This window comes from Cervus elaphus, chromosome 28 (assembly GCF_910594005.1).
Source record: "Cervus elaphus chromosome 28, mCerEla1.1, whole genome shotgun sequence".
NCBI lineage: Eukaryota > Metazoa > Chordata > Mammalia > Artiodactyla > Cervidae > Cervus > Cervus elaphus.
Window position 1 is genome coordinate 12750318 of NC_057842.1, and position 17674 is coordinate 12767991.

Here is a 17674-nt window from a genome sequence, read left to right on the forward strand (position 1 = left end):
ATTGATGACAAATACTTTTAATAGTGGGTTTTGCTATTCTTGAGTTTTATTATACTATTTCCCAGTGAAACCTTCCTTTGCAATTATAATGGTGGTGGTTATAATGATTTTAGATGAAGGTGGTTCATCAAAATGAACAGTGTAAAATTTATCTTTCTAGGACCATATGATATGTAAAAGGAGGACAGATTGAATTTAACTGGCATAGTAAATAATATTAATTTTTAAATATGTCTTATAGTTTTCTTAAAGTAAAAATGAATGTTGACTTTGTATTTCATATAGTCTTACAATGATTTCTTTGTCAAGAATATCAATACAATTCTGGTTACTGGATGCTTGACTTGTTTTTTAAAAATCTAATTTTGAGATGAGCTGTTGTTTGCTGTTTAAATATATATTTAAAAATATTTTAAAAACTCTGTCACTGATTCCTTGAATTACACAGTAGGGAACCTCTTTGGGCTTGTTTCCTCATCTGTAAGATGAAAACTGAGCTTCTAAAGCAGTCAGCCTGGTATTCTTAAGCCCTGCATGATATAGTTCCCTGTTCCACTGGCTGCAGCCTGGGGTGTCTAGACGGCTGATGGCTAATGTGGATTCTGTCAGAAGTTAAATGTTCATGGAAAGTCTTAGACCTGTCACAACATTTTGCAGTTTCAGTTTCCTTTCCTGCCAAATTAGGGTAGTAATATCTAAGTCAGGATTTTTAAAAATTTTAAATGGCATATATATATAAGCAATTTATATATTGTAATATATATGCAGTTTATATATTACACAATATGTATAATTTATTATATATATTTATATATGTTAATAAGGTATTGAGGCTAATGCTTGTTACTGTGGCTGTTAGGCTGTTTCGTTATTTCCTTCTGCTGATTACCGGAGTTCACCTTTAAGGCCAGTGGAGTAAATGTGAATGTGTACAGTAGGGCGCTAACCCATAGCGTCTTGAAACTTTGAGGACTGCTAGTTTGTACTGCACCCTCATCACCTCCCCAGATTGCCAGCTGCTTTTCTGCCTCCTGTCTTTAACCATCTCCAGTGACTAAACCAGCTTCATCTCCGCTAATCTTTTCACTGCAGACTTTCCTCCAACCCTACTCTGTTCTACTTTTCAGAAACTTAGAAATTATCTGAGCTTGCTAGTGCCTTCCTTCTCCTTTCACAGTGATCTCTCTATATCTGTGATGTTATTGAAGCCTTATTTCCCCCAAGCCTAGGTAACACACACACACACGCCGTGCACGCATGCACGCACACCAGCATCAAGTCACTTTTCAGCAGTGGTCTCCTGTGGAAATGGCTCTTTATAGTTGTATCACTTCTCCCTTTCCGATTTTTATACCTCTTTTTTTCCTTCCTGTCTGGTGGTGATGGCTAGCATTCCTAGAGCAAAATTAAGTAACTTGGTATAACGTACACACATGCTGTGTGCTGTGTGCTTGGTTGTTCAGTCGTGTCGGACTCTCTGCGACCACATGGACTGTAGCCCACCAGACTCCTCTGTCCACGGGATTCTCCAGGCAGGAATATTGGGGTGGGTTGCCATGCCCTTCTCCAGGGGATCTTCCCAACCCAGGGCTTAAACCCAGGTCTCCCTCAGTGCTGGAGAACTGTTTACCAGCTGAGCCACCAGAGAGCCCAAGAGTACTGGAGTGGGTAGCCTGTCCCTTCTCCAGCAGATCTTACTGACCCAGGAATGGAACCAGGGTCTCCTCCATTGAAGGTGGATTCTTTACTAACGAGGTACCCGGGAAAACCAGTGTAAATTGATGTCTTGTGCTGCGTCACTTCAGTCATGTCCGACTCTCTGTGACCCCGTGGGCTGTAGCCTGCCAGGCTCTTCTGTCCATGGAATTCTCCAGACAGGAATACTAGAGTGGGTTGCCATGCCCTTCTCCAGGGCGCCTTCCCGACCTAGGGATGGATCCCGCCTCTCTTGTGTCTCCTGCATTGGCAGGCACTAGCACCACCTGGGAAGCCCCACACTTATACCATATTCCTAATTATTTTTTATTTTACAAAAATAAAATGTTAATGACTTACATTAAAGAAAATATTTGTAATATTTGCATAAAATGTATAGAATCATATTTATTGAATATAAGATTATATCACTGGTTGCAAGAAGCACCTACATTTTATAGACTAATTAGGAAAAACAGGTTAACAGGACTAGATCAATTGTAAGATGCATTTTTACTCCATGAATACTATAATATGAAGAAAAATGTAACTTCGGATCAATGAGATATGACATGTATAGCAGATACTGTTTTTAGTCTTACTAAATTTTTTGTTAACATTTTTATGTACTCTTGTTCCCATGTTAGAAACTTTGTTTTCTTATTTCTGTAGTTTCTGTGAGCTGTACCTTTCTGTTTCGTTGCAGATACTGTGCAGCCTTTTCTTGGTCTGGTTCTTTCCCATGTTTTACATTGCCACATGTGACATAGGTCGCCCGTGGGAATGTGCTGTGGGACCGCAGGGAGCTGAAACTGGGGCCCCGTGACAGCCTGGAGGCGGGACAGGGTGGGAGGCGGGAGGGAGGCTCAAGAGGGAGGGCACGTATGTGCGCCTGTGGCTGGCTCAGGTTGATGCATGGCAGAAACCAACACAATATTGTGAAGCAGCTGTCCTCCAATTAAAAATAAATAAATTTAAAATACATTGCAAAATAAGAAAGAAAATAATCACTTCAACCAGTTTAATTATCTTATGCCTCCTTAGCAGTGGCTCTTGCTGTTAGGATTGATAGAATTTTTAGGGAGAGTCCTATGAGTTCATGAACTTGTATGTGAAACTTAGCCATTAGGCACAGTTTTTTTGGTAGGGAGAGGAGAATCCAAAGCTTTTAGCAGAATCTTCGAGACACTAATAACCCTTAAAGAAGTTGGTAATCTTAAAAGAAGTGAGTCCACTTCTGTAGAGTTCCAGGACACCAGCATCTCTCTCTTGCTGCTCTCCATGTGGTCTTGATTGTAAGTTATGAAAACTTCAGAGTATTTTGAAGCTCAAAACAAAGAAAATTTGACCTTGAGTTATTGGCCTTAGCAATGGCAGTGTTGTTCAAGTGATAACATTTAAAACAACAATCATACCATAAACTGCCAGGGAACCCACTTTAAGGAAGTATAAGTATAAAAAAGGTGGTATTGTAGTCATGGAAAAAGGCATTAGAAAACTGTGGCTCTACATATGTTAAAGAAATATGAAAGGTTAAAAGTATGCTTCTGTTTTGAACTTGAGTAGTTTCATGGTTGTGATTTAAATTATTTTTCTAAAGAAAAGACTATATGTTGGAAATGATAAATATCTGGTGTTTGTATATATGTGTATGTATGTGTATAAGAATTACTTTTTATTATTTATATGAGTAATGAAAATAATTGATTTTTTTAATTACAGTGCATGCAAGATATGGGAAATACTAAAGCAAGACTACTATATGAAGCCAATCTTCCAGAGAACTTTCGAAGACCACAGACAGATCAGTATCCTTTAACATTTCTTTATTTTGGGTTTTAAAAGAATCAGCTCATTTTTTTTTTTCCATTTTTACAGTTTATATTTTAACTTTGTATTTAGGAACATGTGAATTTTATCATACTGTTGTTCATGAAAAATAGAGATTGATTTGCCCTGACTGGTGCTTTATATGTGGTGAGTTTTTAACGCTGTTGCTGCTGTGTGGTGCTCAGTCGTGTCCAACTTTGTGTGACCCCATGGACTGTATCCCGCCAGGCTCCTCTGTCCGTGGGAGTCTCCAGGCAAGAGTACTGGAGTGGGTTGCCATTTCCTCCTCCAGGAGATCTTCCTGACTCAGGGGTTGAACCCCTGTCTCTTAGGTCTTCTGCATTGGCAGGTGGATTCTTTACCATCATGCCTCCTGGTTTTTAATAGGAATCTGGTAATATGTGATTTACATAGTGTTTTTATATAATTATTATTAAGTATAAAATACTATATCCGATTCTTGATTGATCTGCAACTCTTGATTGGAACATACAGATTAGCACTTTCGACTGGTATTAGAGATTTGATTTATGAACATCTTGAGTATTTTTGTTTAAGCAAATCACTTCCAGAGGGGTTTCCTGAGAGCACCTTCATGTGAAGCAGTGGACGAGACGAGTCCCACCCTGAGTAGAAGCGGATGACGGGGGTGTGGGCTCGGGCCCCTGCCGACCTTCTCTGGGTCACAGGCTGCATGCACAGCTCTGTCTGCATCCCCAGCTTCCCTCACAGGCGAGTGGGGTATGTCCTTACGGCGTTTTAGTCAGAGTATTTTCACATGTGAAAGAGAAATCATTTGATTTTGTAGGACTTCTCAGACTCACACTGAAGTCTGAGAAAGAGCTCATCAGAATAAGACTGTCTAGTAAGACTATCTGCCTGCAATGCAGAAGACCTGGGTTCTATCCCTGGGTCGGGAAGATCTCCTGGAAAAGGGAATGGCTACCCACTCCAGTATCCTTGCCTGGAGAGTTCCATGAACAGAGGAGCCTGGCGGGCTACAGTCCATGAGATCTCAGAGTTGGACACAACTGAGCACACACGTAATTTTATCCAAAGATGATTTTGGCAATATGATGTAGTTTCTTAAAGATCAGCTGTGTGCTCCCCATGTGTGTGTGTTTGTTTGATCATACAATGAAAAAAGTGCATCTTTTCTCACAGAGATACAGGCCATATATATTTTCATTATTTGTGTAGAAATCTTTTGAGGTATATTCCAGAAGTTAGTGTTTGGCCTTTTCTCTTTCTGCTTCTCCCACCTTCCCACACATTTAGCAGTCTGATATCCTAGGCTATTTTTGTTATAACAAGATCCTAGGGTAAGAGTGGGTGGTACATTTCAGGTATAAAAATTGTGTGAGCAGAAGTACGAAGGTGTGAGGACACGACATTTTAAAGTTTCAGTGTGATAACATCTAAGTTTTATGGGGCAAGTGGCAAAAGCAGCTCATTATTATTCCAGATTGTGAAAGGTTTTCAATGGCATCTAGAACCGCCTATAGATAGAATATAGAGCAGTGCCTCACTTCATTGACCCAGAGCATTGAAGGATTTGTAAAGCTGTGAGGCAGGAGAAGTATTAGAACCATCACCTTCTATCACGAGGAAGAGGAGTTGGAGGAGGTTTTGGGGTCAGAGGTCATGCAGAATCCTAGTGCAACCCTGAAATGAGCAGTGATGAAGATACCAGTTATGTAGTGGGTTTCAGGCAGGAGGTTTCAGGCAGGAGGGAGCTGGGGAGACTGGAAAGGCATTGGGAAGGCAGGGACGTTTGGAGTAGGTTAACATTGGCTTGCTTTCCAAGCATTTTCTAGCTTGGCTGAGGTTCTGTGAGTGAGGTAGGCTTACTCACCGGGGGAAGAAATTCGGCCCCAGATGAAGGTTTCAAGGTTACACGTGGAAGACGGTGAGTCGCTGCTTGGGGCAGGGTGACGTGTCTGTGGACGCACATGTGGAGATGCCCGTCTGGAAGCTGGAGACGGGAGTCTGGACCCTGAAAGAGCAGAGCACGCAGTGTGGACTGGAGAGCCCCTTAGCGTGTAGGTGATGGAAGAGTGCTTGGGTCAGTTAAGTTACCTGGCGCAGTGCCTCTGTTCTTTCTGAGGGTTTTATTGAGAATCCTGGAAATCCTGGAAATGCTTTTTCCTTCTCCTCTGGAAGTGAGGGCATGGGACTGAACCCTGAGGAAGAGAGCAGGGTGGCAGGAGAGTCCCACAGAGCAGACAGTCTGTGTTCCGTGTGGTGGTTACCACTGCTTGCTAGTTGTATTAATTTATTCCTTTTTTGGCTCTTCACCCCCAAGTCTGAGTTGACATACAACATCCCTCAAATTGAAGAAACTCCCTTTTCTGGATGGAAGTTTTAGTGTGTGTGCGTGTGTGTGTGTGTGTGTTGGGGGTGGGTAGGGGGAGATTGGCTTGGTTTAAATTTGGTTTTTTGGACTTCTCTTGAATACCAGATGATAAATTACTTGACACTCTTGAAATTTGGAGTAGTACCCTTTATGTGGTATTTGGTGGATGAATGTAGCGTCAAGGTATCTCATTGATCGCCATACTTTTGTGTTGTTTTTGTGACAAAGGCCTGAAGGTGTTCAGTCACGGACAGGACTCTGGCACCCTCTTACACTGCCCCCTTCTGGGTACCCTGTGGTACATGTTGGTCAGAATACTATTTCTTAAGTAATTACCATCCATTTTATGGTGAACCTAATAGAAGTAAAGAATTAATGGGATGGTGTTTCCCTGGTGGCTCAGTCAGTAAAGAATCTACCTGCTGTGCATGGAGACCGCCTGCAATGCAGCACACCTGTGTTTGATCCCTGGTTCGAGAAGATCCCTGGAGAAGGAAATGGCAGCCCTCTCCAGTTTTCTTGCCTGGGGAATCCCGTAGACAGGAGCCTGGCAGGCTCTAGTCCCCGGGGTATCAAGAGTCGGACACGACTTAGTGACTAAACTACCACCACAGTGAGATGGTGAATTTGTTTTCTGGAATTTTTTGTTGATTTGTCCTTAGATATTTGATCCTTATCTAAACTTTTCAGGAGAGATTTTTATCATGGATTGATCGGTATCTGATATTAGTAAGTCCTTGACCTTCGACACAGTGAAGGTACAGTGTTGGAAACAACAACTGCAGTAGCTTTCCTGCTCAGTGAGGGTTTGCTGTGAGCCAAGCCCTGAGTTTGGCACTTTATATACGTTATCTTTTTTAATTTTGGAAGCAACTCAGAACATAATATGTTTATTCTTGGTAGGTGAGCTGGTGGGATGCTCAAAGAGGCTGTTTAAGAAACTTTCCAAAGCCTCTAGACTTTCCCTCCTGTGTAAGGACACTTGAATATTACTTAATGATGCTGGTCTGAGTAAAACCAGTATTGTCACATTTGAGCCGGCTTTTAAAAATAGGCTTATAGTTTGGGATTCTTTGCAACTAAGATCATAAAGTCTAGGTGAAGGTTGCAACTTTTGAGTACCTGGTATGATTTAGGTCAGGCTCTTAGATTATGTGTTTCTTTGCTACTGTTAGTTCAAGCACGTGTATTTGATTTTTCAAGCTAAATGTTACTTGTAAAACATTTGGAGATTATGGTCATATTCATATGAGGTGCTTACCTCTTGCTGGTTCAGTTCAGTTCAGTCTCTTAGTCATGTCCGACTCTTTGTGACCCCATGGAAGGCAACACGCCAGGCCTCCCTGTGCACACCAACTCCCAGAGTCTACTCAAACTCATGTCCATTGAGTCGGTGATCCCATCAAACCACCTCATCCTCTGGCATCCCCTTCTCCTCCCGCCTTCAATCTTTCCCAGCATCAGGGCCTTTTCAAATGAGTCAGTTCTTTGCATCAGGTGGCCAAAGTATTGGAGCTTCAGCTCCAGCATCAGTCCTTCCAGTGAATATTCAGGGTTGATTTCCTTTAGGATGGACTGGTTGAATCTCCTTTCAGTCCAAGGGACTCTCAAGAGTCTTCTGCAGCACCACAGTTCCAAAGCATCAATTCTTCAGCACTCAGCTTTCTTTATGGTCCAACTCTCACATCCATACATGACTACTGGAAGAACCATAGCCTTGACTAGACGGACCTTTGTTGTTGGCAAAATCTTGCTGTTTACAAAAAGATAATCTTAAGGTTGTCAGAAGCATAAAGAAGGATTTTGTCTAGACAAACTTGATATAGATGACTCCTAATGATAACACCATAAGATCACATCTCTTGGATCATGAGACCAGCTTTTGTATCTAATGTAATACTGTAGTCTTAAAAAAATTTTTTTTTCTATACTTATTATAGCTACATAATGCTTTTATCCCTTTTAAGTATGAAACACTGTAATTTGGAGCTTGTAATATGGAAACTAGTTAAAGAAAACAAGTCCCCTTTTCTGTATTTCATGGATCATTCTAAAGCTCAATGCTGTTTGAAAAGCCTAACATCTTTGCACTTTTACTGATTTAAATATAGTTGTCTCAAGGAATTGATCTCAAAAGTATGCAGGCAGCTCCTGCAGCTCAATTCCAGAAAAATAAACGACCCAATCAAAAAATGGGCCAAAGAACTAAACAGACATTTCTCCAAAGAAGACATACAGATGGCTAACAAACACATGAAAAGATGCTCAACATCACTCATTATCAGAGAAATGCAAATCAAAACCACAGTGAGGTACCATTACATGCCAGTCAGGATGGCTGCTATCCAAAAGTCTACAAGCAATAAATGCTGGAGGAGGGTGTGGAGAAAAGGGAACCCTCTTACACTGTTGGTGGGAATGCAAACTAGTACAGCCACTATGGAGAACAGTGTGGAGATTCCTTAAAAAACTGGAAATAGAACTGGTATACGACCCAGCAATCCCACTCTTGGGCATACACACCGAGGAAACCAGATCTGAAAGAGACACGTGTACCCCAATGTTCATCGCAGCACTGTTTATAATAGCCAGGACATGGAAGCAACCTAGATGTCCATTGGCAGATGAATGCATAAGAAAGTTGTGGTACATATATACACAATGGAATATTACTCAGCTATTAAAAAGAATGCATTTGAGTCAGTTGTAGTGAGGTGGATGAAACTGGAATCTATTATACAAAGTGAGGTGAGTCAGAAAGAAAGATAGCAATACAGTATGTTAATGCATATATATGGAATTTTAGAAAGATGGTAACGATGACCCTATATGCAAGACAGCAAAAGAAACACAGATACAAAGTAGATACTTTTGGACTCCGTGGGAGAAGGTGAGGGTGGGATGATTTGAGAGAATAGCCCTGAAACATGTATATTACCATATGTGAAACAGATCACCAGTCCAAGTTCGATGCATGAAACCAGTGCACTGGGACAACACAGAGGGGAGGGATGGGGAGGGAGGTGGGAGCGGGGGTTCCAGATGGGAGACACCTGTACACCTGTGGCTGATTCATGTCAGTGTATGGCAGAAACCACCACAATACTGTAATTAGCCTCCAATTAATTGAAATTAATTGAAAAAGTTTAGAATTAAGAAAAATATGATTGCCTCATCCCTAGAGGCAAGTAGAACCAAACTGAGTACACTGGCATAATAGGGGGCCTCCCTGCATTCATAACAGGATTTGTCACTTTAAGCTTTACCATTTACAGAAGTTAGGCGGAAGCTGCCGTGAAAGTGTAATTTCTCATGTGGCATGTGGTTAATTCTAGGTGGTGTTTGCAGGTGCATGACAAGCGATAAAGCTTTACATTAAGCTTTTCGTTATTAGGATATTTTGTCTTATCTAAAAACTTTAATTACCTCAGTTCCATGAGATCCAGTGTGCACCAGAGCTAATCAGTAGTGCGTCTCCTTGGAGCTTTTGAAAATTTGGCTGTTGTCAGTGGTGTGTGTATGAAATTGGAAGATTTTGTTCTTGGGAATAGGTATTAATTTAATTGTCTTTTAAATAGCATCTTTAAAGAAAGGAAGAAATCTTAAGATACAAATAAACACATGTGAAAAGATAAAACACATAGTGAGGGGAACATTTTTCTGGACTTGTCTGATGCAGTCTGTTAGTGTTGAGGACTTTGACAATAAGTGTGCTATGCTGAATGGTTTGTGACCATGGCAAGGAGGATATTCTGGGGTGTTTTGTTGTTTGTTTGCTAGATCCCAGATCAGCCCCCTGCACTTACATTGTCAGTAGTGATATTCCTTACCTTGGTCTACTGAAGGCACCACTGTTCTGTTTCTTTTTGCGGGGGAAAGGGGTGTTGTCCTCTTGGTCTGTCAGTTTAAGTAAGTCCTTTTGTCTCAGGTGGCTCCTGGAGGCTGGAAAATGAAGATCAGTACTCCCCAGTATCCAAACTTAATGGTTCTTTAGTTGATACTTCTCATTTGCTCTTCTCTTTAAGGCTGATGATAGGCAAGCCGTCCTAGCATTGATGACGCAACAGTTGTCTGTTTCCTTCTCTGCCGTGAGCCTTGTGTTTGAAGACCTTCAGAGCACAGTGACTCATAATAAGAGCTGAGCGTTGGACAGCAGTCGCTCTGTGCCACCCCCTGTTCTGAGGTCTTTCCACACATGAGCATGTTTAATTCTTACTGTGATCTTGTGAAGTGAGTCTTGGTATCATCTCTGTTTTAAAGGTGAGGAAGCTGAGACAAGTTACACAAAAATACAAGCCAACTTCACTTATTGAATGCTTACTGTTTGTTAGATACTGTGCTGGGTGCTTTATATATATTATCCCCAATACTGTCAACAACTTTGTGAGATGGAGAATTCTTGCGGTTTTCACTTAGCTAGGTATGAAGAGATCAAGCTTCAAGGTCACAATAACTGCCAGTTAAATAGCGAGCTCTACTGGTACCAGAAATGAGGAAGTATGTTGGAGACCATCCTCTTTGAGAATTAGTACTATAGTCAGCATATAATGCAGAATTATTCTCAAGATTTCTCTTGAAAATCCCTCACATTTGCTGCAGTGCCAGTTTGCAGACACGGAGACCCTGTATAAATCCAGTTGAGGTGTCCTTGGCCCACTAGCACTGGAAAAGAATTGAAGAATCAGTGACTGCAGGCCCAGGAGAGGATTCCTGACTCTGTAAATAGAGTTTTATTAGAACATAGCCTTACCTACTCATTTATCAGTTATCTGTGGCTGCATTGTAGCTAAAATGCAGACGTGAGTAATTGCAGCATAAAACAACTGTACCATGAAACCTAAAATATTTGCTGTTTGGCCCTTTAAGAAAAAGTTTGCTGACCCCTGGAATAAATTACTACTTCTTTAGGTGAATGAACAGTCAGGGTTGGGTTGCTTTTGAGACCTTGTACAAAAATACACGAGAGCTGCATGATACATTCTTGATCTAAGAGGCATGTAGGACCAGAGAGCACCCGAGGATGTGGCGTGTTCCCTAAACCACAGTGCTCACTCAGGTGACTCCCGTGGGGTTTTGAAAGCTCACTTGGTGGTGTGCTTTGTTTGCTTTTTATAAAGTAATGTTTTATGTTTAATTGTGAGGACTATCCTAGTGCTTTGTCCTGCCTTAATGATTTAATTTTTATTTTTTTATGTCCTTGAAAAACCGATAACTGTCATCTGATGTAGTTTTTTTAATTCGCTTCAGTTCAGTTCAGTCGCTCAGTCGTGTCCGACTCTTTGCAACCCCATGAACCGCAGCATGTCAAGCCTCCCTGTCCATCACCAACTCCCAGAGTCTCCCCAAACCCATGTCCGTCGAGTCGGTGATGCCATACAACATCTCATCCTCTATCGTCCCCTTCTCCTCCTGCCTTCAATCTTTCCCAGCATCAGGGTCTTTTCAAATTAGTCAGCCCTTCACATCAGGTGGCCAAAGTATTGGAGTTTCAGCTTCAACATCAGTCCTTCCAATGAACACCCAGGACTGATCTCCTTTAGGATGGACTGGTTGGATCTCCTTGCAGTCCAAGGGACTCTCAAGAGTCTTCTCCAACACCACAGTTCAAAAGCATCAATTCTTCAGTGCTCAGCTTTCTTTATAGTCCCAGCTCTCACATCCATATATAACTGCTGGAAGAACCATAGCCTTGACTAGACGGACCTTTGTTGGCAAAGTAATTAATATGCTATCTAGGTTGGTCATAACTTTCCTTCCAAGGAGTAAGCGTCTTTTAATTTCATGGCTGCAACCACCATCTGCAGTGATTTTGGAGCCCAGAACAATAAAGTCAGCTACTGTTTCCACTGTTTTCCCCATCTATTTCCCATGAAGTGATGGGACTGGATGTCATGATCTTAGTTTTCTGAATGTTAAGTTTTAAGCCAACTTTTTCACTCTCCTCTTTCACTTTCATCAAGAGGCTCTTTAGTTCTTCTTCACTTTCTGCCATAAGGGTGGTGTCATCTGCATATCTGAGGTTATTGATATTTCTCCCAGCAATCTTGATTCCAGCTTGTGCTTCTTCCAGCCCAGCGTTTCTCATGATGTACTCTGCATATAAGTTAAATAATCAGGGTGACAATATACAGCCTTGATGTACTCCTTTTCCTATTTGGAACCAGTCTGTTGTTCCATTTCCAGTTCTAACTGTTGCTTCCTGACCTGCATACAGGTTTCTCAAGAGGCAGGTGAGGTGGTCTGGCATTCCCATCTCTTTCAGAATTTTCCACAGTTTATTGTGATCCACACAGTCAAAGGCTTTGACATAGTCAATAAAGCAGAAATAGATGTTTTTCTGGAACTCTCTTGCTTTTTTGATGATCCAGCAGATGTTGGCAATTTAATCTCTGGTTCTTCTGCCTTTTCTGAAACCAGCTTGAACATCTGGAAGTTTACGGTTCACGTATTGCTGAAGCCTGGCTTGGACAATTTTGAGGATAACTTTACTAGTGTGTAAGATGAGTGCAATTGTGCGGTAGTTTGTGCATTCTTTGGCATTGCCTTTCTTTGGGATTGGAATGAAAACGGACCTTTTCCAGTCCTGTGGCCACTGCTGAGTTTTCCAAATTGGTTTTGTTTTCCAAATTTGTTAATTCGCTTACTGCTTAGAAAATTTCAGAGAGGTTTTTTTAATCATAAACAGAAATGAAACTCAACTGTATTTGAATTACTTACTTAAAATACATTAAATATAAATTAAGATTTCATGTATATCTGTTATTTCTGAAAATTCACGTATTTCATCAGATATTAGTATTGTTTTTTACTCTAAAAGATTATATACTTAAAAGTTTGCTCTTTTCAAATTCAGTATTTCTAAAACTATTACAGTTTTCAATTAATTTTAGTTTCACAATGGTGGTTAAATTATTTTGATACTGTTCTTAATTTTCTCTCTAATATTAGGGTTTTCTTTGGTCATATACAGTGATCTTTCCTTTGTCATAAGCATTTCATAGATGAGAGTATTATAATCTTTTCAAGCTTTAATATGTAGTATATTTTAAATAATATCCAAAATAGACTGCTGTTTCTGTCATTAGGGAGGAAAAACATCAGTGTTACTCTTCTCCCAGGTGTTTAAACATAAAAATTATAGTTTAAGAATTTAGATTTTAGTTAAGAAAACCTGTATACATACTATGTAATATTTATATCTAGAAGTAAAGATAATTGCTGTTCTAAAAATAATATAGAATTTTTAAAAACAGTAAACATCTTTCACCCGCCTTTCCAGGTGGTGCGAGTGGTAGAGAACCTGCTTGTCAGTGCAGGAGACCTAAGAGATGACAGGGGTTCCATCTCTGGGCTGGGAAGATCCCCAGGAGGCGGGCATGACAACCCACTCCACTACTCTTGCCTGGAGAGCCCCATTAACAAAAGAGCCTGGCAGGCTACAGTCCATGGGGTTGCAAAAAGTTGGACATGACTGAGCGACTTAGCAGTCAGAACGTTAACTTGTCTATTTTGCAGCCTAGTGGGCTATGGTCCATGGGATCGCAAAGAGTTGGAAACAACTGAAGTGAGTTAGCATGCACTTGGCACAAACGTGTTTCATTTTATCCACTGTGAAAATGACATCAATCTAAGTAAATTCTTCTTCTCTCTCCTGTTGTGGCAGTAAATTGTTGCCTTGACAGTAAAAATTGCTTATATATCCACATTCATCCAAAGGGCTGGCTTTTTTGATTGTTTTCATTTTATCCTCTTAGAAAAACAGAAAAATGTAATATTGAACATGGATTTAAAATCATGTGCGAAGTTAGCATTTAGGTTATTTACATGTGAAATAGTTGGAATAAAGCAACGTTATTGCGTTTTATGAAAATCTTGGGGTTTTATGGTGATTTTTTGGTACTGACTGCCAAAAATGTTCACATATCTAACTAATCAGCCTTCTGACAGCGCTGGGGCCTTTGACTTGAAAGGATCTCCAAGGCTACCTTGAAAATAAAAGTGCCCCCCACATTTGGCCTTCTCTAGATAAAAAGGCATTTATTATCATTAGCAAAAATTAAATGACTAATTCACAAATGAACTTGTGGTGACCAGTGGCATCTGAGAGGATGGATGCTAGACATTCCTGGTTTCCAGTCATCACAATACCCCCTCCCTTGTACTGTAGAATACCAGAGATCTCCTTAAACTTCCTGTGCCTGGCTTTAGTTGTAAATGTAAAAAACCTCTTTATAGGTTAAGAGGAGAAAAAGAGGTAGTGTGAAGTGCCTTTCATATACACAGTTTATGGAGAGCTGTCTTTACAAATGACTTTCAGTTATTCAACTTGCTTAATAAGTTGAGCATTTAGATTTCCTGTCTCACTTGCCTTCCCTGGCCCCTTCGAGAGCTCTCTCTCAGTGCCCACTGTATACTGGTCTGTCAACTCTTGCTACTACCTGTGGCCTCAACTGTCACTTTAAAGAGCTTCTGTTAACTTCCAATAAGGAGCAATTGACTGAAAGTGTACTGTTTTACTGCTTCAGGTTGCTTTTCTTTGAACAGAAGAATGTCTTAACCTGGGGATCCATAGAGAGACTGTATTTCAGTGTGATTCATTTCCTTTGTAATTCTGTGTATTTTATTTTATGCATTTAAAAGCACTGTCTCAAAAAGGAGTCCACAGGCTTTATTTGACTATCAAAGAGGTTCATGGTACTAAAAAATAAAAAAGTTCACAATCCTTGATGGAAGAAGTCCCATAAAACAGTGGTTGGTTGACTGGTAGGAGAAGTCATCTGTATCAGCTGACCCAAAGCTCCTGAATCCCACTAGAAGTGATTCACCCATCAACAGATAAGGCTGGTCCACTCAACTTCAGAAAATTAAATAGTACTGACATTGGTTTTAGCTTCTTGACTTTTCCATTTCTAGAAAGCTTTGTAGGAAAAGATTGTCTCCATCCTTCTAAGATACAGTGGATCCTCACTGATGCAGTCAGAGGCAACCATGTGTGGTGGGAAAGGACATAAGTATTGAAATCACAGTTGTCTGCTCTTTCTGAGTTGCTGATTCCTCCTCTGTGATATGGAGATTATAACATGCACATGACTGCATGGAGGAGAGATTAAAGGAAAACTGTGGCTAGCGCATCAGCCCGGCATCTGGTATGCTGTGCTTACCACAGGAGTGTTAGTTTCCTTATTTAAACTGAAAATCCAAAATGAGCTTTAATTTAGTGTTGAGTGGGGAGGGGAGGGGTAAGAGGCTGAGGATTGTGGTGGAACTGAGAAATGTGGTTACTTTTCTGTTCCGAATTCGGCTGAGTGGTTTTGTTGAATGGGAGAAATTTCCTGAACAAGATAGATTCTTTGGCAGAAGGAAAAGTAGGTTACAGAATTTAGTTGCAGAAATAGTGTGTGAGCAAAGTACAGACTGGGGAGTAGGAGTATTGAATTTAGAGTCTGGGCTTTGTGGAGTGAATAAAGGGGAGTGTACATGTCACTGAACTCATGCTTTTCCTTAAGTTATCTGTTTTCAGAGCAGTGGAATTTTTCATCAGAGATAAATATGAAAAGAAGAAATACTACGATAAAAATGCTATAGCTATTACAAATGTAAGTAAAATCTTCATCTCTATCACGTTGATGTTTGTTGAGTATATTTTGAAATTTTAACATGTGATATGGCTCAATTTATTTATTGTAAAAATGTCCTGGCTACATACGTTAAAATTTGAACATTGGGAGTTTTTGTCACATAGTCAGCTTTCATAAAGCAGAACTCTTGATTCAGAAAGGAGCATCTTCTTAAGTAAGCGTCTAATAACTGCTTAGATGGCATTTAAGTTAATTTTATGAAATCTGCATTAATTTAATGCAGACACTAATTGAAAAATTGAGGAGAGAAAATTATTTTATTGGACTGTGGAAACGAATGGAAAAGGCAAATTTGTCTTCTTCTAAGGGCCTTGGTGGATCTGACCAGATGTGTTTATTAAAACGCAGCATTTTTTCTTTTTTCCAGAACAGCTTTATCTTACTTTGGTCCAAAATAGAAAACACAATTGTTTGCACTATATTTGCAAACAATCAACAAGGGAGTCATGCATTAATTATTCTGATGAAATCATGATGCTGCTCCTATTTACCTGTGTTTATCACAGCACCTTCCCAAGTGGTGCTGGTGATAAGGAACCTGACTGCCAGTGCAGGAGGCTTAAGAGACGCAGGTTTGATCTCTGGGTGGGGAAGACCCCTTGGAGGAGGGCATGGCCACGCACTCTAGTATTCTTGCCTGGAGGATTCCTGTGGACAGAATAGCCTGGGGCTACAGTCCGTAGCTTTACAAATAGTCGGACAGAACTGAAGTAACTTAGCATGCATGAATCGCAGCACCGGGTGGTCTTATGGGAAAGTGCTTTGAAGCCTGAGTTCTTGAGAAGCGGATGCCTCTTTAACGTGAGGTGTCCCCTATCAGACAGCCTTTTTTTGACCTTTTTCCTGCACGCGATGAGTGAAAACTAGCCTTTTAATTGGTTATTATCAAGCATTTGTTCCTTAATAGTTGAGACCATGCTGTAGTGATCAAATATGTTTTATTACTGTTTCTTTTTAAGTTTCTTTTTCTGATAAATTTTCTTATCCCAGTTAAATACCATTTAAGGTTAGTTGTCTCTATTGTTGCAGTCATTTTTTTCTGGGGAGGGGGTTCTTTGATTCCTCAGTTCAGTTCAGTCGCTCAGTCATGTCCGACTCTTTGCAGCCCCATGAACCGCAGCACGCCAAGCCTCCCTGTCCGTCACCAACTCCCGGAGTCCACCCAAACCCATGTCCATCGAGTCGGTGATGCCATCCAGCCACCTCATCCTCTCTCATCTCCTTCTCCTCCCATCTTCAGTCTTTCCCAACATCAGGGTCTTTTCCAGTGAGTCAGTTCTTCACATCAGGTGGCCAAAGTATTGGAGCTTCAGCTTCAGCGTCAGTCCTTCCAATGCATATTCAGGGTTGATTTCCTTTAGGATTGACTGGTTTGACCTCCTTGCAGTCCAAGGGACTCTCAAGAGTCTTCTCCACCACCACAGTTCAAAAGCATCAATTCTTTGGCACTCAGCTTGCTTTATGGTCCAACTCGCACATCCGTACGTGACTACTGGAAAAACTATAGCTTTGACGAGATGGACCTTTGTTGGCAAAGTAATGTCTCTGCGTTTTAACATGCTGTCTAGGTTGGTCATAACTTTTCTTCCAAGGAACAAGTGTCTTTTAATTTCCTGGCTGCAGTCACCATCTGCAGTGATTTTTGAGCCCAAGAAAATAAAGTCTGTCACTCTTTCCACTGTTTCCCCATCTCTTTGCTATGAAGTGATGGGATTGGATGCCACGATCTTAGTTTTCTGAATGTTGAGTTTTAAGCCAACTCTTTCACTCTCCTCTTTCACGTTCATTGAGAGGCTCTTTAGTTCCTCTTTGCTTTCTGTCATGAGGGTGGTGTCATCTCTGTATCTGAGGTTATTGATTTCTCCCAGCAATCTTGATTCCAGTTTGAATCAAGATTCCATGAACAATGAACATCTTAATTTTCAAAGTGGCCAAATCAGTTATCATCCTCTCAGGAGGAGAAAAAATACTTCTACAGTGAATTATCTTGAATTAGTAACACTCAACATATTAAGTACCTTAATTTCTTTGTTATATTTTTATGTTCAGCTTTTACATAAATTTGGGCAAAAAGGTCTTTATGATACAGGTTACCATCTTAAGTGATTTTATGTGCTTTTTCTAATCTCTTGTTTTCTCCATATCTCTAGCAGGG

At 40.5% G+C, this 17674-nt stretch overlaps 1 protein-coding gene across 4 annotated transcripts in view; it reads left to right on the forward strand.

Moving 5' to 3' along the window:
- The window catches only part of SMAP1 (small ArfGAP 1), a 158603-nt gene that overhangs the window by 69676 nt on the left and 71253 nt on the right, over positions 1–17674 (forward strand). For all 4 annotated transcript variants that reach the window (XM_043889749.1, XM_043889751.1, XM_043889750.1 and 1 more), the window contains exons 3-4: positions 3418–3503; positions 15402–15477. In XM_043889749.1, coding sequence (XP_043745684.1) covers positions 3418–3503; positions 15402–15477 — 162 coding nt within the window. The remainder of the gene's footprint in view (positions 1–3417; positions 3504–15401; positions 15478–17674) is intronic.